This window comes from Dermacentor andersoni, chromosome 9, assembly GCF_023375885.2.
Source record: "Dermacentor andersoni chromosome 9, qqDerAnde1_hic_scaffold, whole genome shotgun sequence".
In the NCBI taxonomy this organism is placed as follows: domain Eukaryota; kingdom Metazoa; phylum Arthropoda; class Arachnida; order Ixodida; family Ixodidae; genus Dermacentor; species Dermacentor andersoni.
This window is the reverse complement of record NC_092822.1, coordinates 69,503,167-69,526,213: the sequence shown is the minus strand read 5'-3', so window position 1 is coordinate 69,526,213 and position 23,047 is coordinate 69,503,167. Positions and strand designations below refer to the sequence as shown.

The 23,047-nt window shown below is 47.2% G+C and overlaps 1 protein-coding gene across 1 annotated transcript in view; it reads left to right on the top strand.

Annotated features, from left to right (window-relative positions):
• Positions 1–21,349, top strand: part of LOC126528230 (uncharacterized) — a 142,408-nt gene extending 121,059 nt beyond the window's left edge. The window contains exons 2-9 of the mRNA XM_050176116.2: positions 2,262–2,342; positions 4,301–4,349; positions 9,007–9,059; positions 11,149–11,223; positions 12,441–12,509; positions 13,390–13,518; positions 15,481–15,567; positions 19,824–21,349. Of these exons, the coding sequence (XP_050032073.1) occupies positions 2,262–2,342; positions 4,301–4,349; positions 9,007–9,059; positions 11,149–11,223; positions 12,441–12,509; positions 13,390–13,518; positions 15,481–15,567; positions 19,824–19,931 (651 nt within the window). The 3' untranslated portion in view covers positions 19,932–21,349. The remainder of the gene's footprint in view (positions 1–2,261; positions 2,343–4,300; positions 4,350–9,006; positions 9,060–11,148; positions 11,224–12,440; positions 12,510–13,389; positions 13,519–15,480; positions 15,568–19,823) is intronic.
• Positions 21,350–23,047: the final 1,698 nt, after the last annotated feature.

Below are 23,047 nucleotides of genomic sequence, written 5' to 3'. Positions count from 1 at the left end.
CATACACGGCCGAAGTACAGACACCACCAAGACGACCACCATCTTGCGGCGGTCCTCTTATCTACTTTTCACCAACTAGCCCAACAAGGTAACTGCTCCTATAGTAACGTTTCAACTTGAATGTCACGTGCCCTTCCTCCTAACGCGCGGTCGCAACGAGAACACGTCAACTCACTCAATAGACGACCGCCTCAAAGAGAGAGAAGAAACTTTATTAATGAATGGCCGGCAGTTTCGTTGTGGTGGCCTCAGGTGGCGGCTCCAAGTCCTTGGACTCGGGCGGCATCTTTGGCTTGCCGGACGGCCCAGAGCTGGTCTGCCAACTCTGAACTTTTCAGAGCCGCCTCCCAGCGGTGGCGACGCCGATGGAGAAGGTCCCCGGCGGGCCCCGCAGCTGGGGCGGCGTCGGGGAGAAGCGAGCTCGAGGCTTCCCGTACTGTGGTAACGGCCGCGATTACGGACGCGTCGCGAACGGATGTGGTCCCATTACCGTGGTTGCCGGCACATTCCCACAGCATATGTCGCAGCGTTGCTCGCTGTCCGCAAGCTTTACAGGCATCTGTTGGATATAAACCTGGGTAGATGTGATGTAGGACCGCGGGGCTAGGGTAGCTGCCTGTCTGGAGCAAGCGTAATGTTACGGCCTCATTCCTATTTAACCTGTCGTGTGGTGGCGGGAATGTGCGTCTTTGGAGTCTGTAGTGTTGGGTGAGATCTCTGAACGTGGTCAGGCGATCGCCCCACGCCCATTGTGATTCTTGTTGCCGCATTTCTGTTGTAGTGTCCCGATCAGGCAGATCCGATGCCCCGCTCTCGGGGGCGGGGGCGGCGGCCACATAATCTGCGGCGGCTCGGCGTGTGAGACCTCGAGCCGTGGCGTGGGCCGCCTCGTTGCCCGCGAGTGGGACATCGGTGTGTGCCGGGGTCCAGAGGAGGAAGACTGTAGAATTTTGGGGTTGCGAGGGCGATGACGAGTCGCCGTCGTCATAAATTTGGAGTATGCGGACCGCTTCCCGCGAGACGCGACCGTGCGCGAAGCCGCGGATTGCTGCCTGCGAGTCGCTGATCACGATCGCAGCACTAGGCACCGTGGCCAGTGCTAGGGCTATTGCGGCTTCTTCGGCCGCCTCCGTGTGTCCCGTGGTCACTGTAGCGCTCGCGAGGCACTTTCCCGTGCGGTCTACAACCGCGATCGCGTGTGCGTTTTTCTCTCCTTCATATCGCGCAGCGTCTACGTACACCGCCTCGTTGCTGTTGCCAAACTTCTTCTGAAGGTCTCTTGCTCGTTTGTTGCGTCTCGCGGCGTGGTGCGTCGGGTGCATGTTTTTGGGAAGCGGCGGGATGATCAGGCGGTCGCGGACCGAGGCCTGAACCGCCATCTTTTCTCCATGCTGAGTGTGGTACGCGATGCCGAGTGCCTCGAGGATGCATCGACCTGTCTTTGAATGAGATAATCGTTCGTACTGCGCAATGTCGTGCGCCTCGATTAACTCGTCAAGTGAGTTGTGAAGCCCGAGCTCCAGAAACTTGTCGGTGCTCGCGTTGAGTGGAACGCCGACCGCCCTCTTAAAAACCTTTCGTATCATGCATTCGACCTTGTTTTTTTCGCACCCTATCCACTTAAGGTATAGGGGCAACATACGTTATGCGGCTTATTGCGTACGCCTGCACGAGACGGATCACGCAGTCTTCACGCATACCATTGCGTCTATTCGTGATGCGACGCAAGAGTCGGATCGTGTCATCTACCGAACGACGAAGTCTTCGCACCGTCTCTCCGTTATGGCCATTTGCCTGCAGGTGTAACCCCAGGATTCTAATTTTGTCTACGTGCGGTACGGGAGTACCATCTGCCAATATAATACGTATTTTGGAGTATTCCCGTTCTTCGTCGCTCAGGGTTTTACGACCTCTCCTTGTGGGTTTGTAGATTAACAGTTCGGACTTGGTAGCCGAGCACTCGAGGCCCGTTCCACGCAAGTAATTCTGGACCGCATCTACCCCTGCCTGTAGCGTTCGCTCGACGTGACCATCACATCCTCCCCCGGGAACCCAGAGGGTGATATCATCCGCGTATAGACTATGATGCAATCCTTCTACTTCTGTTAATTTCTCGGGTAGACCGAGTAGAACTAAATTAAAGCCTCAAATTAAAACTAAATTAAATTAATGCCTCAAAGTGTTTGCTTTTTTTTAAGTCGTCTGCGCGTCAGTTTTGTGTCGTTGTAAACAGTGCCACGCATGTTTTCACCCACTCGCAGTTCATGGGCGTCGTGGTGCTCGGCTACATGCTCTGGATCCTGGCCACCACGGAAAACCGGAGGTTCCTCGACGGCGTCCTGGTGAGTGTCGCGCCGACGTCCCGCGACGCCTGTCAGAGAGCGATCAACTCTGGAGCTGCTTTTAGTTTGTATCGACGCATTATACAGCAAACCAATTTTACGATGAAAGTTTCTCCACGCAAACGCCGCAGCGAGGAATGTTGTCAGCTGTAGTCCTTAGCGAACTAAATGGAAACTGTGGTGTAAGGAAGCTAATTTTCGTTTTTTCTTCTTCTTTTGTCATAATCATCATCATAATAATTTCTTCTTCTTCTTGTTCTTCTTCTTCTTCTTCTTCTTCTTCTTCGTGTTCAGGGAGAGTTATGCGCCAAAAACAATTTGCTGGCAAAATGTGTACCATCAAGCCTGCTTCAGAAGAACATCTCGAAAGGCTTTAGTTGGTTCGTGATAAGGGAAGAGACTTGCCGTAACCATAAACAAGCTAGTCCCTCAAACTGCGCTTACAGCACTTCTACGTGCCTTCTTGCGTGCCGCGCCTTACTTTGTATTCGCGTAGCAATTCCTTACGAGAAACTCGCTTCCCTGTTCCCCTCAAGGAAAGAGCGGCGTCAGGTATAGGGTTACGGGCACCACGAAGCCCGCAAATCAGGCGGTTTCGATGAGAAACATTTCCGAATTGTTTGGAAGGTCATTTTTTTAAATATTAATTTGAATGGGATCATAGCGCGCTACGGTGGCGCCGACTACACCTCGTTTTACGTATAATATACGAAAGCTAGACGTCCGCAGTAGAACAGAAGTTCAAGGCGACACTCACCTGCAGATGTACAGATCCACATACTGGTAACATATTTCTAAAATAGTACACTGTTAGTCAACACGGCTGTTACACTAATTAAAAGCGAACACCTTGGTAAACTGTGATAACGTCTACATTTTATTAAAAAATCGATGTTTTGCGGGGGGTGGGAAAGAGGGGATAAAAACATACTTTCACGTGAGCGACTGCTTTCTAAAGTTATGCTCTTCATCAAGTACATTTTCTCACACCTTTCTCGTCAAAAAGAAATGATGAAGCCGGCCTGAAAAAATTTGCCCTCATGTTTTTTCTTGAATTGCCATTGTTTTCTTTTTTTCTTTTCGGTATGCAATCGCCCGACCTCAGTGCAATGTGCACAAAAGGGCACATTTTCGCCTGCGTAGGAACGAACTTTGCGGCGGTCCGCGAAGTTGCTGAGTCTTATTGCAGATTTATGCGTACGGTACTCGTGCGATAGCACACAGCTTTGTATTGGAATAACTGCTCACTTAACCAACAACGTCATCGCTGTTGCCAATATCTTGCAATAAGCTAAGCAATTAACCGCAATGCGCGAAAACAAAACTACATTTTTGCACACCTCTCCTTCTCAAAAATAAAAGGAAGAAAGAGAGAGAAATATACAAGAAATACCTTTAGTATGATACTTAGCTTCGACGTGTTTTCGCCACAACATAATCGCAATACGGTCAGTCATTATCTGCTTTTAATTGACTGCAAAAGTAGTGCATCGCATTTCTTGGCGCATTATATATACGCTGACATTTTGCGAAACGGTTACCGTGCGCTTTTCTGTTAAACATATTGAAAAGATGTCACTATACGTCTTTCTAGTATTACAGCATACGTCCATGTGGTATAGCGGCGTCTCCGGCCTGGTTCATGTTTCCATTTCCTGTTTGTACCGCAGATACGTCCTTTTTGGAGCTTCCACGGTTTACTGTCGAACTGATTTGATTGCTCCTGTAGCACTTAACATACCAGACCGAAATACTAACCGAATTCAGGTTCTTCTTACGCTTTGACTAGACACGAGAACTCTACACGCGAGGAAAAGATCGATCAACAGCTTGCCTGATATGTCTGATTTGTCACTGGTTGGCGAAAAACTATACGACTCTAAATATTCGCGGTGTAATATGCGCTTGACAGACCCGTGTCTGCTCGAGTAATCCAGTCGTGGTTGCTCTTTTTTCAGGTGTTCACCTACGTTCACTTGGGAGTCGGTGCAGCCTGGTTTCTGACAGGTGCGTATGCAAGCGCTATAGGGTTGGAAAGCAACGACTGGAGTGCTTTATATTTCAAAGTTTCCGTGTTTAGAAAGTTGCCTGTTCGAGTTTTTGTTTATTTACATTTTAAAAAAACTAGTAGTTCTTATTGCGATAGCAATTATATGGACCGTCCAGGCACATTTCTGTCGTCGGCGTTGCCGTGAGGTTCCGCATAAAGTCCAAGGGCGACAAAATCGTCGCCGCGCGCCGTGTGCTGTATGTGCGAGTGAAAACGTGCGAGGGTGAGCTGCAGCCGATTGCAGCTCAATCCCACGCACGCAAGGGAGGGAAGTGGGGAGGGAGCGCGCCGTCCTTCGTCGCGCGCAAGGCTCCGGTAGGAGGGTATGGAGGGGAGGCGTGTTCTACTACGGGCTGCCCGGGCGGTCGCGCCCGCCCGCCCACGCGCCCGGGCCGCTGTATCTTGCAAACCATTTGTGACGGGGACAAAGTCCGCCGCGACCTGTGTTTTCGTGGCTTAGTTCGCATTGATGCGACACGCAGCACGAATGTCAGTTCGCTCGCTGCTGCTGCCGCGTTTCCTCACTCCAGCGTTTTGACAGCGAGTTCCCGTGGTCATCGAGTGAGAGGTGTTCATGCTTCCTTGTGCGCTCGTGACACCATGCTTGTTAATTTATTTAGTATGCCTATGTTTACAAGTTTATACGGCCGATAAAACTACTATGCTTACTTCGTATAGCTGTCCACTAATTTGCTATCGCAATCGATCCTTCGCCTTTCGAGCGAAACTGGCACTTCTTTTTTTCAGTAAGTAGCTGACAGCCCTCATGGTTATTGCGTCCCCGCAATCTCGTGCCATCAAGGTGGCGTGACCGCCACAATTTCTTAATTTTCTTCAAATGCGTGTTTCTGTGATTACCAGAGCATGAATGTCATTCACTATAGCAATGGGTTCGGCCGTTTGAACTATAGTACAGAATGAATCTTCACGTTAGAAAAGTACTGGCCCGTACTCTAGCAGTTTTATAAACTTAGTATCAGGCGGTTCTTAACAAGCATGGAGTTTGGTAAACACAAGATAGTTAAATTTTGGCATTAGGGTTGGTCACGAAATGCCATACTTGGCGTCGTCGACATTGTGACGTCATACCATGTAACAATAAGGCTAGGTACGGTGACATTGCTCATAAAAACGCTAACAAGACCGCCGAGCAATTCCTCTATGCGCGGCTGCGCTCACAAATGACATCAGCAGTGATCTCAGGAACGAAATGAGCAAGCGTAGCATGACGTCATCAGGTATCCACCTCCTGGGACCGAAATCTAAACTGAACAGTTTGCCACTATCTTTTATAGAGTTTCGAGGGTGTCGAACTACATTTACCACAAAAAAAAAAAAGAAACGATAAGATGTTGAAAATGTGTTGAAAGTTTCAGCGTGGCTTACAGAGGGAGGCGAAGAAAAGAGCACGTTGACACGAATGTTGGCTAAGAACTGAGAGTTCATTCGAGAAAATGATTGACTATGAAAAACGAATGAGTATCCGTATGCGCCTGAGTAGAACACTACATGAGAAAACGAAAAGTCAGCAGAAAAAAAAAATAAACACGCTGTCACACAGCCTACAACTTCACATACCACTTTATTGCTCAGTCAAGCGGCAATACTTAAGCGTATCTTTTCCTTAAACAATTGTCAAAAAAAAGAAAGATATACCCTGTTCTAAAAGTGCAAAGGGTGGCTTGATTAGTTTTCTTTGCTCCTAAGAAAAAGTCATATCAGTAAGAACAAAATGAGAACTAAATATCAGAATCAAGATACATACATACATACATATATATATATATATATATATATATATATATATATATATACAGGAAGGCAGGGAGAAGATTGGCCTGAGCTATAACTTGCTCTGGCCTGCTACTTTATACTGGGGAAAAGGGACGGGGAGGAAAAGGTCTGATGAATGATGATGATGGTATGAGGAAGAGATGCGTATATACAAGTTCACAGCGTTGTGGCATCTCTAAAGTCGTGCGTCCAGCCCAGTGGCTTTGAGAAAGGCTATAGCGGCACTTGTTATCAGGGCTGCGCTGTTTGCATTAGGCCAAGGACCTATAAGAAACTCATCTGATAGCGGCCTCTTGTCGACGTTTGCAATGGAAGCGACCAGTTGCTGCCGTTCTTGCACTTACGCCGGACACACGCAAAATATATGATCAAGTGTTTCTGGTACCTCACAGTATTCACAGTTTGGGCTAGTATCACTACAACCTATCAGCTGTCTATAACGGTTGGTGAATGCGACACCAAGGTGAATCTGGAGCACCATGCTCGTTTGGCTTCTTTTGAGCTTGTGGGGCATATACGAAATTTCATTTCTTGATCCCGTTTGTGTACTCGCTTGTGTCGTCGATCTGGTTGGGTCCAGTGTTCCAACGTACGGTTGTGTGTTACGCGACGAAGTAGGGCGTTTGTGTCTTTTCGTGAGAAAGGAATGCGTACTTGAAGAGCATTATTTAAAGCAGTTTGCGCTCCAGCGTCTGCCGGTTCGTTCCCTATCACGCCACAGTGTGAAGGTATCCACTGGAAGGTCACATAGTGGTCATTTCTATTTGCGCGGTTGAGATTCTCTGTAATTTCCATAGCCATTGAAAAATACGAGCCCCGTCTGAGGACACAGTCAATCGTTTTGAATAGCTGGCTTGGAATCGCAGAATATCGTCCATGCGCGAGGAGGCTCCTCGGTGAGAAATCGAAGTGCCTCCCGGATAGCAACAAGTTCTGCGGCAGTCGATGTTGATCCATGGTCTAGTTTAAACCACCGATCAATAACTAAATCAATAATTACTAAAAGCGGGCCCCGCGACATCAACAAAGCCGGTAAAGTGTCGATAACTAGGAAAAGCGGAGTGTCGAGAAATCGTTGAGAGTACGCGCTCCGTCGCCTGGTTGTCGGTGCATATTGTCATTCGCGAAGTACCTGGAGGTTCATCCAGCAGTTCGCGCGTCGCGCACAGCCAGCAGTTCGACCGTGAATTGTTTGCCAAACGCGTATACTCTTGGGTGCACGTGATTACGGTGTCGTGGCGGCCTGTTTCAACCCCGGCTCCCGTGTACCGCCAGACGTCGTGCGGAGTGCAACGTCCACACGAAACGGAGCGGTACAAGAGCTCAGCCATGTGCCGATTGGCGTATCATTCAGCGCAGGTCCATGCGCCCTGGCAGAAGAACGACCAGTTGCGGACGTGTCTCCCACGGTGGCGTAAGTTGGTGCGGATTAGTCCACCGACGGATTTGTCCCGCCAGTTGGCGCTGTTCAAACTTAAAAAAAGAAAATTTATTCGTACACATCGACCAGGACACTTCTATAGAATATGCATTCACTTGTCCTGCATAGTACACGACTGTTTGATCATCCAGATCTCCATGTGCAGTAGAGAAAGAGAGAGAGAGAGAACCCTTTAATGAAAGGCAGATATATTAGTCGGCATATAGACGTCGCTGACATGCTACTCTGGGTGGGGAAGGGAACTGGGGAGAGAAAGAGAGAAGAAGAGAGAAGAAGAGAAGCGCAAAAGAAAATAATAAGTTCTAGAAAAATAGGACACTGAGTTTTCTGACTCATGGAGAAAGGTGCGCACGGGTAAAGTCATTCGGTGTACGCGCCGTCCTACACCTCAGAGAGTCCTTATATGATGAACATATTGTTGTCACGAACGGATGGTCACAAAACGCCACCTATAAAAGTGCACTTATTGTTTGCCCTTGGCTAAAAGGAAAAAAAGAATAATTAGACTTTGGTAACCTATGAGACAGCTCTCAAATTTTCCGCGGTCCAGACCTGTGGCGTATTATATAAAGTAGTGAAGTTAAATATGCGGCACAGCCTGGCGTGGGCATGAACCCCAAGTGAGGTAGAGTCGAATATTTCTGGGGAGATCTTTGTCGCGCGAAAGTGGACTGAAATAAAGAAGCAAATAACGAAAGAAAGAATGAATGAACAAATGAAAGAAAGAAAGAAAGAAAAAACGAAAGCTAGAAAGGAAGAAAGAATGAACGAAAGAAAGAAAATAATGAGAGAATGAAACAAAGAACGAAAGATGAAAAGAATGAAAGAATGAAAGATATACAGAAAAAATTAAAGCACAAAAGAAAGAATGAACGAAAGAAAGAACGAAAGAACAGAAGGACAGAAAGAACGAATGAAAGAAAGTAAGTAAGAAAGAACTAAAGAACGAAAGAAAGAAAGAAAGAAAGAAAGGAAAGAAAAAATTAAGGAAAGACAGATAGATATATAGAACGAGAGAAAGTCAATATTCGACACAGGGTTTAGACATCCTCAAAGACACTTTTATACCTGTGTCGGTGAGGACGCCAAAATTTTGTCAATAACTGACAAAAAAGCCACATTTCGTCAGTGCAGGTAAGTACGTAGAGACATTCAGTGCAAAAGCCGCCTCATGCGCAATTTTTAATCATTATCTTATTTAAATAAGGTAGTCGTAAACTCTATTGAAACGAGATACTGCGTGCTCGAGCCGATTATATACCTGGATCCACTTTGCTTGTTTTTACATTGTGCCGTTCTGAAAAAAAATGCCACGGCGTTTGCTCCGCTTCATTGTTTAAGGCCTGCAGAGACCAACAAGTGTCTGCTTCGTCCTGCAGGAATGTGTGGCTGGATCGGGTCTTACAAGAAGGGAGGCCTCGGAATGAAACTGGTGAGTCGGTGTCGCCAACTGCGACTGCCTCTGCTCAAATGAATGTGAAACCCCGCAATGCGAGACTACGAAAGAACAGGAATATCTATAGGACAAAAGTGGGACATACGATGGGGCTTTTGTTTTTTTTATTGGCGGGAACAGTTATTAAAAAGCTCCTTCGACACATAGCAACAACATCTGGATTACTAGAAGACGAGGAGATCACTTCCACGGGGGTGGGCAGCGTGATGTTATCCAACTAGAGAGTTTCGTAAATGAACTTCCGATTATTCACTTGGCACGTGTTCTAATTGCGATACTGATGCCGAACATTGGTATTAAACGAACTATGGCACTAACCCTTCAGTGAAGACATATACGTATAAATACCTTAAAAAATGCTTCCTTTTTTACCCTAAATGTGCCAAACGGATCGAAAATAAGCATAATGAACGGAAATGAAACCACATTTCTGCGGATACATTTTGAGCAATAAGGGGGAAGCGCCAGGCAGAGAAACTGGAAGTGGTCTTCACTCCAAGGCACCCATGGCTTCGTTTGGAATTTCTCCAGACAGCTGTCGTCATATCCGAACCATAGGCGTACATTTCGTTTGCTCTACATCACGTGTCTGACAATACTGCAGCGGGAGATCTTGCGTCGGTCTGTCTCCTCTGACCGTGCTTTCAATATTGTCGCCTTCAACACGTGACACGTACCCACGAGGGAATAAGGCGAGTCGCGCGCCAAACTTCTTTCTCTTCCCACGTTCCTGCTCTCTGCCAACAAATGACACTCGCTTCCTATCATTCAGTGTCGGCCGGAGGCATTTAGCAACAAACTTCGTAAAAAAACAAAGAAAGAAAGAAAGAAAGAAAGAAAGAAAGAAAGAAAGAAAGAAGGGAAGGAAGAAAGAAAAAGTGAATTCTGGTGTGTTCTCTGTTGGCGAAAATCAGCAATAAAGGGATAAAGAAGTTATATATTGCGTTTACTTTGTACTCGCTCTACATGTCGGCTATAAAAATTAAGGCACGTTTTCTGTTTTGTGCATATGCCGCCGATCTGTTGAGCAGTATACATGTGGCAGGGCCTACACGTCAGGCAGAGCGTTTCTGCCTTTAGCATCGTCATACAAGACTATATTAGTGCCTAAACCAATTGGAAATAAATAAATAAATAAATAAATAAATAAATAAATAAATAAATAAATAAATAGATAAATGCAAATTTATATATATCCAGCAGGAATCTTATGTTTATATCACTACTGTCGAGAAATACGTCCTCGAAATTTCTTGCCAAATGCATCGGTATTCCAGCTAACACTCCCCAGCACTTTTCTTTTTCTACTATGCCGATACGGTGCGAACTGGAGAATGCGGCTAAACACCGAGTAAAGGTATTTCACCAACCCCACGTATTTAAATGGGAACTCCCGAGATACAGCTTCTTAGGTGGAAATTAAAGCTTCTAAGGTGCGGGCTACAGGAAATTTCGTTTCACAGTGACGGCTGTTACGTAATCATTCCACTATTCGTTCTCACGGGCACCAGGGTCCGTCGCTCGAATCCCCAAAGTGCTTTGTCAAAATTTGATAAAGAAATCAGGTCACGTCTGCCCCACGTGGATGCGAACTCGACACCCGCGGAGTGCCAGTCGGAGATGCTACGTCTCAGCCACTCCAGCGACGCCGCATAAAGAAAAGAGTGCGGCGCCTGGGCAATATCGTGCCCGGTTACTTGAGAACTCGGTTAAAGTGATTTTTCTTGCACCGCGCTCTGGCAGCTTGCGCGTAAGCGAGCCGGTCGAAATGAAATCATGTGAACCCGTCGCCGGCAGGGATCACCACCAGGGATTCGTTACCCGCACGAAGGAATACTACTACTGGGAGTGGAGTCAAAACTGGCCAAACTCTGTCCCGAAATGGGATTCCTCGTTCGCACACTCCGAGCGTTCGCTCGAACTGATACCTCACGAAACAGTGCAAAGCTTACTGCACGTAATATTGCGACAACTGTCACGTCACTGCTTCGCATTATAAGCGGTGCAGCATTTTTTTTTTCAGACATCTTATTTCCTGTGTTCTTTTTCGGCTGTTTATTTCCAGTTCCTGTTCCTCGCCGTTGTCATGGTGGCGGCGGAGATAGGCGGCATCGTTGCACTGAGCATACTCAAGATAAAGGTGAGGCCCAAGGTGGTTGACGCGTCTTGATGATTATGCTCATTGTGCTTATTATGATGATAATGTTGATGATCAGGTTGACTTTCAGCTTGTTTGGGCGCAACACGCGACGCATTGCTGACACCCACCAGAATAAAATTCCTACGAAGAGTTTCACTGCAAATTTTTCCTATAGTTTTATGTGTCCGGTTGTCACGGTGCAGTGCTTTCTTTTTCTTACGCCTTCAACTGTTGCCAAGCTCATGCATTTAGTAATTTGTTTAAGTTCTCTTGGACTCTTATTGCTTCGACAGTGCAGCCTACTGAAGGCTATAGATAGTGTAGTTCGAAACGTAGTTTCCAAGAGATCCATATATTGAAAAAAGTTTGCCTATGCATGGTGCCAATAATATGACGAACGCATTTGGCTGACGGATTCATACAAATTCCATTTGATTTTAACAGCGATGTCTTCGGCACTGCATAACACCCCCCCCCCCCCCCTTTCATACACGAATGGCGATAGACTGAGAGTAAATGTATGAAAATTTTATTTCATTACAATGTGACGTGGACTACATCGAATGAAAGTTTTGGGGGGATCTTCTTTTCGGCATCTGCTATGAGCCCTCTTAATTAGAGTAATTAGATCTTGTTTAATGCACAGTTAGCTATGTCGAATGTGTTTCATAAAATTAATGTAATAATCTTCTAAAAGCAGGCGTTGAAGTTAAATATTGCCAGCAGGCATTGCCCGAGAAAGGATAAACTGTTCCTTCCCCATTGCGGAAGAAATGAGGCAGGTCGAACATGGTGATGTCTTCAGTAAAGTTGTGCTGTGTACCACTACTTGGCACATTGGAATTCAAATGAAGCCGTAGTGGGTCATCAGAGCTTGCGGCTTAGCCACATCCCAAAGTCCGTGGTTTTAAATGACTAGCATTCTAAACCGAGTAAATTTTGTGTATTTCTGTCATATTGCTTCTGTACGCGGCTCCTGAACTTAAAAAAAAATTAAAAACGGTTAAAATTAAATTTTAACGGTTAATTAAAATTAAAATTAATTAAAATTAAAAATTAAGAAATTAGGAGTTCTGTGCCAACGAGGTTCCTACACAGGACCTTTGAATTGGAAAATGGCGATCTCTCCTCTACGTCGCAAGCGCGTGACGTGAGAAGCATTTCAATACTTGACGTCGCGCCCGTCTAATTCAATATTTTTTTTTTACCTGTCGCAGATGGTGGACATCTTAAAGTCCGGCTGGATAGAGGTGAACGACCCGACGAAAAACTTCATCCAGGACAGGGTAAGGGCACCAGGGGTTCGATACGTACCACTGGTTTCCGCTCGTTTTGTATTTACTTTACGCGACGTACAGCCAAATGTATCGTTATCTAATCAGTGACGGCGCATTAATCGGTTCAGATTAACGAAATTCCTCACGCCCCGTAGCCACTGTCTAGCCGAAGCGCCGCAAGAGATCGTGGGTTTGGCAAGAAAAAAAGTCAGGGGAGAAGGAATCGACTCTGTTTAATGGTTTCAGTCCTACTCTGCCTTAACCTCGGAGTTCTACATCAACAGTTGAAGCAGGGCGTTAGTTGGGAAGCGCGCGGAGCACTAGACGTAAGCGGCTCCATATCGTATTGAGAATAACTTCCTCTGTCGAAGAAAACGGCAGATTAGTACAAGACACTAAAAAAACATGAAAAATTACAGGTTCTGACAAAATACGAGGGGGTTCGATTTACAACTGACCCTTGTATTTTCTTTCACTCGTCAGTAGATGGTAATAAAAAAAGCCCCGCTGAACGGTGCGAAAAATGAAGATGTACTACTGAAGTGTGCGAGCAGATGTCACACTTGTTCTTTTTTTTTTGGATGATCGAACATAGGGAAATTAAGGAGCGAATTAAGGATTCGTACGAAGAGGCTGCCGTAAAACGGGACGTTGTGGCACTTTTCGATAAATTGGATATATATATATATATATATATATATATATATATATATATATATATATATATATATATATATACAAAATCCGATTTGTTAGTGCGACCATTAGCACATAGCGACGCTGTGTCGGTGACGCAGACTAGACTTGGAACGGAGCTATGTAAATGCTCGTTGGTGCGAGCATCACGCGCTGTGCCGAACCCGTGACCTTCTTATCGCTCTGCCTCCAGCTGGACTGCTGCGGCTTCAGCGGCCCGAAGGAGTTCGCCTCTACAAACAGCCACATAGACGAGACCTGCTATCGGTTAGTGGGCGAGACCGAGGACGTCTCCATCAAGGAGATTCGCCGGATCAAACGGGCAAGTCCTTTGAGATAGTCACGTGACTTCCGGTGTTGTTTTCCTTGTTCACAGTCTTTAACCGCGCGTATCGTCATTTTATTTTTGCTGTTCTTTTTGCAATTCACTCTATCTGTCCTCACGGAAATTCTCCTGTACGTAGCCATGGCTTGAATAAAATTATGATTCACAAAAAGAAAAAGGAGTAACTTCGCAGGAATAGTGATAGCGTGAATAAGATTACGCTTTACAAAAAAAAAAAAGCATGATCAATAACTTAATAGGAGAGGTCACGGAGCATGCTTGGAGATTAACGTACATTCGATGTAATATACAATGCACACAATTAAGCTACATATATACGGTGCATGTAACTGCATTATATGTATAGAGCGCATGTAATATACAGTGCATATAAGCGGCATGCACATGCCGCATGTATATAGTTGACCCAACGGGGTCTGCGCGGATGCATTTGCGCAAGTCATCGGGCGATGCGCAATGGCTCCGTGGCCGTAGCCGACGCGTGAAAATGTGGCCGAAAAACCCGGCAGGTCATACTCGACACCACTGTGACTGCGAATTAAGAAGTCCAAATAACCACCCTCTGTCTCCAACACCGTGACGTGTGCTTCTCCACACGCGTCCTGTGTCATAACCAAGAAGGCGGACGCCGGGCTAGAATTTTACGCATAAAGCGTCAGCGTGCCGACTCGTGCAACCATCCCTGCTGCCGCCTCCGTTCATTACGTCATTCAAGCATTCAAAACGCGCCTCCGAGCTTCGAAAGTGCTGCTAGAGTTAGATATCGACCATCTTGGTTAAAGCAAGTTTGATGCCTGGGGATGCCTGCTTACGGAAATTTGCGTGTCATCTGTCGATGAGAAATTCTATCGCTATTTTGCCGAAGAACTGCACTATCTTTTATTTTTTACGACCTTCCGTCATTCCAAGATGCATCAAATATATATATATATTACTTCACGGATGACATTTAGGCCAGAAAAGCGGAAGAGCTATTTCCGTAAAACATGCGTTTTTTTTTTTTTTTTTTTTTTTTTGCTCGGAGTCTAGCCTATTCGCGCGCTGCCAAGTTAGCGTTCAGGCTCTTGGCGAGACGTTGCGCGCGAGACCTCGTCGGGGCACTTCTTCGCTCCGTCTTCGGCAGGACGACAAGCAGCCATGGCGCACGCCGGCGAAGTAACCAGTAGGTCAGCGACGGAAAGAAGCATAGGACGCGATAAAGTAAAACAAACTCTTAGACCACCGGGCGCAGGCATGCAGCCAAGCGAAGAGCACCGTGCGTGTGCGTGTGTATATATATATATATATATATATATATATATATATATATAATATGTACACGCTATGGCGAAACCACTGCGATCCCGTCGAGCGGCCGCATCGGAGTGCGCCCAAGCGAATCCTTACGAGTGACGTAGTCGTTAAGCCCCTGTAGTCTTGTATTTTTCGCGCAACCGACGGTATATACGCTCCATATATTCGCTGCTGCTGCTGCGGCTGCGGCGGCTCTGAAAGGACAATTGCACCGCTGTAGCTTGACTTGGTCGAGGTTTACGGAGAACCTTGAATCGACACCGTAATTTCGTATTTGCAGGCCGAAAAAAAAAAAAGAACTATGTGAAGTCTCCACCCCCTTTATTGTCAACGGCAATCAGATCGGTACATCTGCTGTTCGCGTCGTACAATTTAAGCGACGTCTTCGAGGCAGCAGGAGGACAGAGTCGGTGGTGCGGCTTCGAGAGTCGATATTTGGCGACAGAGCTGGACGTAAGGAAAAAAAAAAACATATAATGAACGCTACCATAATGATATAGCTATTGATAAAGTTAGTCCTCCGTATTGTTAATGGGCATATGGCGATCGAATTTCTACACTATAGTAGAATTTAATAGTGCTAAATCTTTTGAACGGCTAACTCCCCCCCCCCTTTTTTTTTTTTGCTTTCATCGCGGTTTCTAGGCCGGCTGCAAAGAGAGGCTGGTGGACTTCTTCTACAAGCACAAGATCGTTTGGATATCGTCGCTCGGCGTCGTCCTACTCCTACAGGCAAGTTCTGTGTTTCGTGTGCTGTCGTCGGGAGCCTGACTCGGGCTGAGCAAGATCCTGAGCTAGCCAGCGCCCACGCCCGCGCCTCTAGCATGTGCCAGTAGCTCCACACTTCCTCGTCGATTCACATCCGTTGACCACAAATTACAGGGACACTAAATACAAATGTAGTCGACATAGGGCGGTGATGTGGGTTTGTTGGTTATACGCATTTACTAAAGGGGGTTGAGTGCAGTGAGACACGAGAACAAGTGCGTGTCCAATGTGCTTTCTTTTCACCTCGTATTTCTCTGCATGCACTCTACCACCTTTAGACTAAATAGAAACACTAAATCATTTGGCGTCGATAAGACATTATTTCGAAACTTTATTTTCGTTAATTTTGCAATAATAGCTCATTAAGTATATAAAGAAAAAGGACGGCAAAATTTCAAATATTTCGAATTTCGCCCCGCTCAAACGCCAATGCGGGTACGTCAGTGTGACGTCATGTATTTCGAAATAGTTTCTCATATTTTGACTGTTGTGGCGCAGTAAAAGTTAACACAGTATTGGGCTCGGTTAAAATGCACCGTAATGAATTTTTTTTGTGTGTGTGAGAAGAATATAAGCAGGCCAGAGCCTACACCGTCCAAATTTGTGACGTCACGCGGCGCAGGTGCGGTAACTCGAAGGCGGCGTCGCCACCTGCTTCGTGTGTTTTTTTCCCGTGTTTTCTGGCTCACGAAGCCTCCTCTCGTGGTCAGAGTGCCTCTATATTTTGTATTGCATGATAGCAATACAGTAATACAGCTCAATGTATTTTTTTCTTTATGGGCCTTTTAGCACTTTTGTTACGGTAAACAGATGTTAAAGGCACACTAAAGTGCAATACTTATCTCCGTTTGTTCTGGAGACGCATTATTTTTTCTAAGGTTCACATGCGCTTTCATTTGGCGTACACAGGTCGGCATAATGATAGGCCATGCTTCAGACGCGTCTTTCAGTGGCATATTTATTCATTTAATCTTGCGTAGCGTAAATACACAACAAAAGAATCGGAGGCCACCTAAACACTTCTTGTGAGTTGCGAATGCGAAAGCATTAATGCCCCATTGAATGCCGCTGAGCGATACTGGGAGTTTTGCGCTGCAAATAATGTTTTCGAGTTTCGCTGTGGGGTACGTTATCGAGCTTTGCGATTAAACTAGCGCGGTTTTTTTTTATTAGAGTTTCTAAAAATTACGGGGTTTTACGTGCCAAAACCACTTTCTGATTATGAGGCACGCCATAGTGGAGGACTCCGACGAGAGACCCGAGAAGCAGCAGCGGCCACCAAGCCCGGCATGCAGGCTCGTGCAGTAGCTAATCCCAGCGGGGTTGAGAGAGAGAGACCGCGCGCAGGCTTCCGAGTGCCATCTCCCCTCACGCAACACCTGGCGTACTATTTTCGGTGTTAACAGCGCAAAACGTAGACGGGACACCAGATGGGAAGACACACCACAAGCGCTGACTTTAAAAATAAAAAAATTATATTATGGGGTTTTACGTGCCAAAACCACTTTCTGATTATAAGGCACGCCGTAGTGGAGGACTCCGGAAATTTCGACCACCTGGGGTTCTTAAATTCTTAGATTTAGGTGCACGTTAACGTGCACATAAATTTAAGCACACGGGTGTTTTCGCATTTCGCCCCCGTCGAAATGCGGTCGCCGTGAACGGGAAGCGCTGACTTTCAACAACGTTTATTTGACCAATGCGTGACCGATGCGTTAGCACGCCGTCCCTGTTACTAACAAAAAAAAAAAAAGAACTTGAGCTTTTGCACTTACAAGCACTATCTTGAGTGCAAAAAAAAAAAGTGCATGTTTCACATGATGTGCTATCACGTGACTGTGACACATGTCGGCAATGGTATAAGAGGCCGTGTTTCATTCAAATAAACGTTGATGAAAGTCAGCGCTCGTGGTGTCGTCTTCTCGTCTCGTGTCCCGTCTACGTTTTGCGCTGTTAACACCAGGATGGGAAACCAACAAGCCCAACACTGCTATTCTGACGTACTATTGCGGCAGCAGGTCTTTCGTTACGCCCGCTGTGCTCCGTCGACGCGCGCCCATGACGTGGCGTCGCAGCCAACGGGAATGTAGGTGCCGTTCTCGCTCTCGGCCATTTGATGGTTTATTAAAAATTAAATTATGGCGTTTCACGCACCAAAACCATGATCTGATTATGAGGCGCGCCGTAGTGGGGGACTCCGGAAACTTGGACCACCTTCAGTTAACGTGCATCTAAATCCAAGTGCACGGGTGTTTCCGCATTTAGGCCCCATCGAAATGCGACCGCCGGGGCCGGGATTCGATCCCGCGACCTCGCGCTTAGCAGCCCAACACCATAGCGTCTAAGCAACCACGGCGGGTATTTGATGGTTTCGCACCAATACACAGGACCAGATAGCAAGGCTATAAGGCTCTAAGGGCACCTCTTGTAGAACGTTCAAGAAGCTACCAGGTTAGTGAAAATGCAGCAAGAAAACAAAATGATTGCCACCTAGTAACATGAAAAGCATACAAAATGCGTAAATATGACACTGCAGTGAAATGTAATCAAAGGTACATTCAAGTAAGGCAAAATAAAGATAGACCCCCATCCTTTTCCTTCTTTAATTTCCCCGCCAAAACTGTAGCGCCGATGCGTTGGTATGACGCCACATATTTCAGTGTCTTCGCGCATTCGAGGTGTTTCTTTTTGTTCAGAAAAAGAGTACCTAAAACAAATCGGCCGCGCCTCTGGATTCTCGACAATTAGATGCAGATTTCGTGCATCGGTATTAACGAGTTCCGAGCAGACGCTGTACAAATCTCAGGACGCCACGAAGAGCCTAGCGGGGGAACTTCGTGCGTGTGCTTACGCTTTTCCATCTGCTCTGACATGTATGGAGACTCCCCGCTCACAGTATAGTAACTGACCGTCTCCAGTTTCACAGAAAGTGTAAGCCGCGTTTCCATGAATGCGACGGTACATGAGTAGCACATGGCATTTCCTAGCGCATCGCGGTAACGCTACGCGACAGCCCATTTGCATGCGGTGCGTTCTCCCCCCTTCGTCCGAAGCAAGCCGTAACTTCGTTCGAGCTAAAGCCCCTCCATACACGTTTCCGCCGACCAGGTGGCGCGTGGATGCCGGGGCTTTAGTTCTAGCGAGAGCCTCTCCCCGGCTAGTGGGCGAGAGAACACACCATATCAGCCGTATCCGCTTTTCACCTCTCCCACGATGTGGTGAGTCGGGGTCGCGCCGCTCAAAGAAAGGTTCGAGTGTACAGCGCGCGACATCATTGTGTAGAGCGCGCGAACGGCGGCCGCCGGAGCGCTCCGGAGACAGCCAGCGACGTCTAACGGTAGTGGCTGGGCCCGAGATCAGGTGCGTGGGCCGCGCGTGCCCAGACACTTCAAGCGACGCAAGCAAGAGGTTATTACTGTAGAAGGATCGACATCTGGGCGAGTTGGTGCTGGTTGAACATTTTGAAGGGGCAGCGCAATATGACGAAGACAGGAGGCAGGAACACACAGGACAGCGCTGAACTCACATAATAAAGTTAGTTGTGAGTTCAGCGCTGTCCTGTGTGTTCCTGTCTTCTGTATTCGTCATACTGCGCTGCCCCTTCGAGAGGTTGTTACGCTCACTTTCCGACCTCAAGGAAAGTTCTATAGGCGCATCTTGTAAGTTCATTCATTTCCACATCATTCACCGCTGTTGAGCGGCACTCAATTTTCAAAAACAACTTAAATTAACTTTAGGGTTCGACGTCGATAATTTGTACAAGGGGCTACGGCGGACGATATATAGTGGAGGGCTGTCGAATAATTCATTAACTTGCGCGCAAAGCGGGATGTACGAGCGTTTTTTTGCAAAGGGCCGCCATTGTGTGGCCGCAGCGGTCGGTTATCGAACCCGCGACCTCGTGCTCATCGGCGTAACGTAATAACCGCCGAGTCACCGCTACGGAGGTTTCTTAACAAAGCCTCAAAGGTCTCAAAGGTTCATATTGGATCAAATGAGTTGTTCTTGGGTACGCTTGAGTGGTCTGATAAACAACATCTTTGGGCACGATAGGACATACACACACACACATGCAGGCATGCGTGAATTTGTCCTATCACACGCCTCCTCACGAGTGCAATAAAATAAAAAATAAAATAAGGTTCATATTGGAAGCTTCGACGAGGCTTCCTTTACAAAACACCAGCAAGCAGCAAACGATGCTCCGTTCGTACTCGCAGGTGACGGCCATACTGCTGTCGGTGTACCTCATCAACGCCAAGAAGAGAGAGATGCGCGAGAACTCCTTCAGCTCGCTGACCCACCGGTCCTACACCACGGGCTACTGACAGCGGCCGTCGGCGCCGGAACCGGAAGTGCTCGTCTGGCTGTGAATTGCGCATGCGCGCCACGAGCGGAAGCCCAACAGCGCGTCGCCCGGACACGCGGTGGCCACGGAGGAGGGACGCCGGTCGACCCCCAATTGGAGCCACGCACGACGGACCCCGCAGCAGTCCGACGCGCCGGCTGTGTCCCAGTGAACTTATCGCGACAGGCTGGAAAAAGAAAATGAGTCACACGTTTGAAAGCTGCTCGACACGAACGTTTCTAACTCACGAAAATGATGTCTAGCTTTTTTTTTTTCGCGTAGGCGCGCTATGGTGATAGAATTTCACACCGTCGATGATTCCGGCGCTGAGGGCGTGTCAGTCAGCAGCTATGTCACGATGATAGATGGATCAAAATGCTCGCGAATGCGGCGACTTCACGGGGGTTTCGTGTAACGCTACCTTACTAGCCATCGTGAACAGAAGTGTTATCTTTCGTACGAAAGCAGTGAGCATGGGTGTCGACGAGACTACCCTGTCGACCTCTGCGTTGCAATGACACCGTATGCTGATGGAGACTTCTTTATGCGGGAGTCATTTTCGAGGTGCCTCGGACTCCCCAATGCTGTACGTTTGCCCGGCTTGTGTCCTAAGAGAGAGAGAACGTGCCCAATGTGGATGCTGTGGAGCGAAACGCTGGATAAGCGTGTACTCCCCCCCCCACACACACAAAGCAGTAGAATCACCAATACTTCCTTTGCTATCGGGGTGGAAAGTTAAGAAATACTCTTCAAAGAAGTCTTGGGATCACGCGCTAGGTTAACGGAAAGTTGGAGCCATCGTTGATGGAAATGAGACCGACGGCACAGGTTGCAAGCAGTGTTGAACTAAGTTTTCTTTAGATAAACGTTCATTTGTTTGCTTTTGTACATAAGCCACATCACGTTGTCACGACCATGTTTAGTTATATTGTATACTTACTCAGGTGCATGCAAGTTGAAAAGCGTAGTAATTTCGTCACGTAACTCCTTCACTGGACACTGTCATACTTTTTTCGCTACGTAATTGCACATTGCGGTCTGTTATGCCGAAGCCTGATGTTCAAGTGACGGTCACAATGATTTATCGCCTAAAGGCTTGTTCCTGGTAGTTGTTTTTTTATAAGCTTTTCTTTTGTAACGAGGGATGTGTCATTGCTTTTTCAGGATCAGTTAGTACAATTTACGAGCATGTAGTGCTGCAGACTGAATATATAGCAAGTTTGTTTTTCTATATCCAGTTGTATCAAATTTAGCCCGATCTACGATGAGCTGAAGACATAAGACACAGCGCATGAACGCTATCGAAAGGATCGCTTATTCTGAATGGGAAGGCAAACGTCGTTCACCTGTGTTATCCGTTTAAGGAGAATCACCTGAATCATCGCTTTTTGTACCACATCTGTTCACGTTTACGTTTACTCTACGCCCGATGATCCCCATAGTCACGCGAAGTATTGTCTCTTATGTGTTGTTTGTATTCTGCGAAGGTTAGCGCCCGTGGACATGGCTAGCGGCATCGCAAGTGCTATATATATAGGTGCAATAACGTTGGTCGTCAGTTCACAAGAGAATGCTCAAGCGACGTCTAGAAATGTGCAGCTTAGCAGGATACTATACTTGCGGTCATGCCACTTCCTCCCAATATTCATCACAATGCTTCTCGTTCCGTAAATAACGGGCCGTGCATATTATACTCGTTGGCTAAGCGGAAACACCACAAATGATCATTTATAAATCATGGGCATCTCCTTTAGGAAATTGAATACCCCCTCGCTCCGTTTTTATGTGCCTAATTTTCGTGCGCCACGCAAGAGGAGGAACTTCCGGAGGAACCTGCGCATCTCTATCAGAGCCAATTGTTCAGAAGTGTATGGCAGGGGAATCTAAGCTGTGTTCGAAAAACTAATTATTTCAACAAAACACGAGACGCTCATTTGAGGGATCGCCAGTCGTCTGTGCGCAGGCGCGAGGAAGAGCTGGCGCGAGAGATAAAATCTGGGGGCTTTTGCTCCTTGAATATATGACTCTGCCTAGGCACTACGGAGGAGGTTTCTTAGCGTGCGTTGTATTCGTTTGTCCCCAGACGTGCCGGCATTGCAGAGTGCGCTAGAGTTTGTTTGCGCTCAGCCGCTGGCTGCCACGCGGTGAGGCAGTGGTCGCGGACGCTCCAAGCGCTGTGTTTGAAGAGGCAACGTTCTGACTGGTGTTGTATAAGTCGCGGGTCGTTTTTTTCGTCGCGACGATAGATTGGATTTTTTACAAGCATTGCTCCAGGAGAGCAAATGTAACCGGCAAACGGAGGCCTCAGGAGAGCATCTGAGGTTATAATAATGCAGGCGGCGCGGGATCTCCAGGACACCCAAGGGCTAGCGGGGGGATCAAAGCTGGAAGCAGGGCGGCCCGATGGTTGGGGCCGCGGAGGCCGAAGCCAGAGGTGTATAAGATCGGCTGTCCGCGATAGCGGACAGCCAATCTTTTTATGCGAACACCCCCTGGCACGCGCAGGCCTCGGCGAGCTCCAACCCACGGACCAGTTCGGGTTCTAGCTTTGGTGTCCCCGTTGCCACATTGGTGACCAGGAGGCGCCGTCAATAATGCGAAATAATGACACGTTCTTACAATAATTAAAAAGACACGATTGAATAAATGTTACGTCCAGCCGCCAACTTGTGAAAAGTTCAGCACAACCGCACCCCGCGAATTTTTTCAATATATGCGGCCCGGGCTCTACTACGGTCGTTACTGCTCCCACGGAAACATCTGTGATGTTATTTACAAGGTACATTGCCGTAAGGCGCGAGAAAGCTATGATCTGCAACGACTGACTTAGCACGAGCGCCGCAGGTGCGATACAATCTGTCCGACACAGCGGTCGCCAAATCGGGCGTCGGTGCCCGCTGCTTCACTGTTTCACCGCGCCGGCAGCCAGCGTCCGAGCGTAAACAAACTCGACGCCTAGGGACAAAAGCCTGCAACACGCGCTAAGAAACCTCCTCCGTAGTACCTAGGCAGAGTTATATACTCAAGGAGCCAAAGCCCCCAGATTTTCTCTCGCGCGCCCTCTCTTACTCGCGCCTGCGCACAAACTACTGGCGA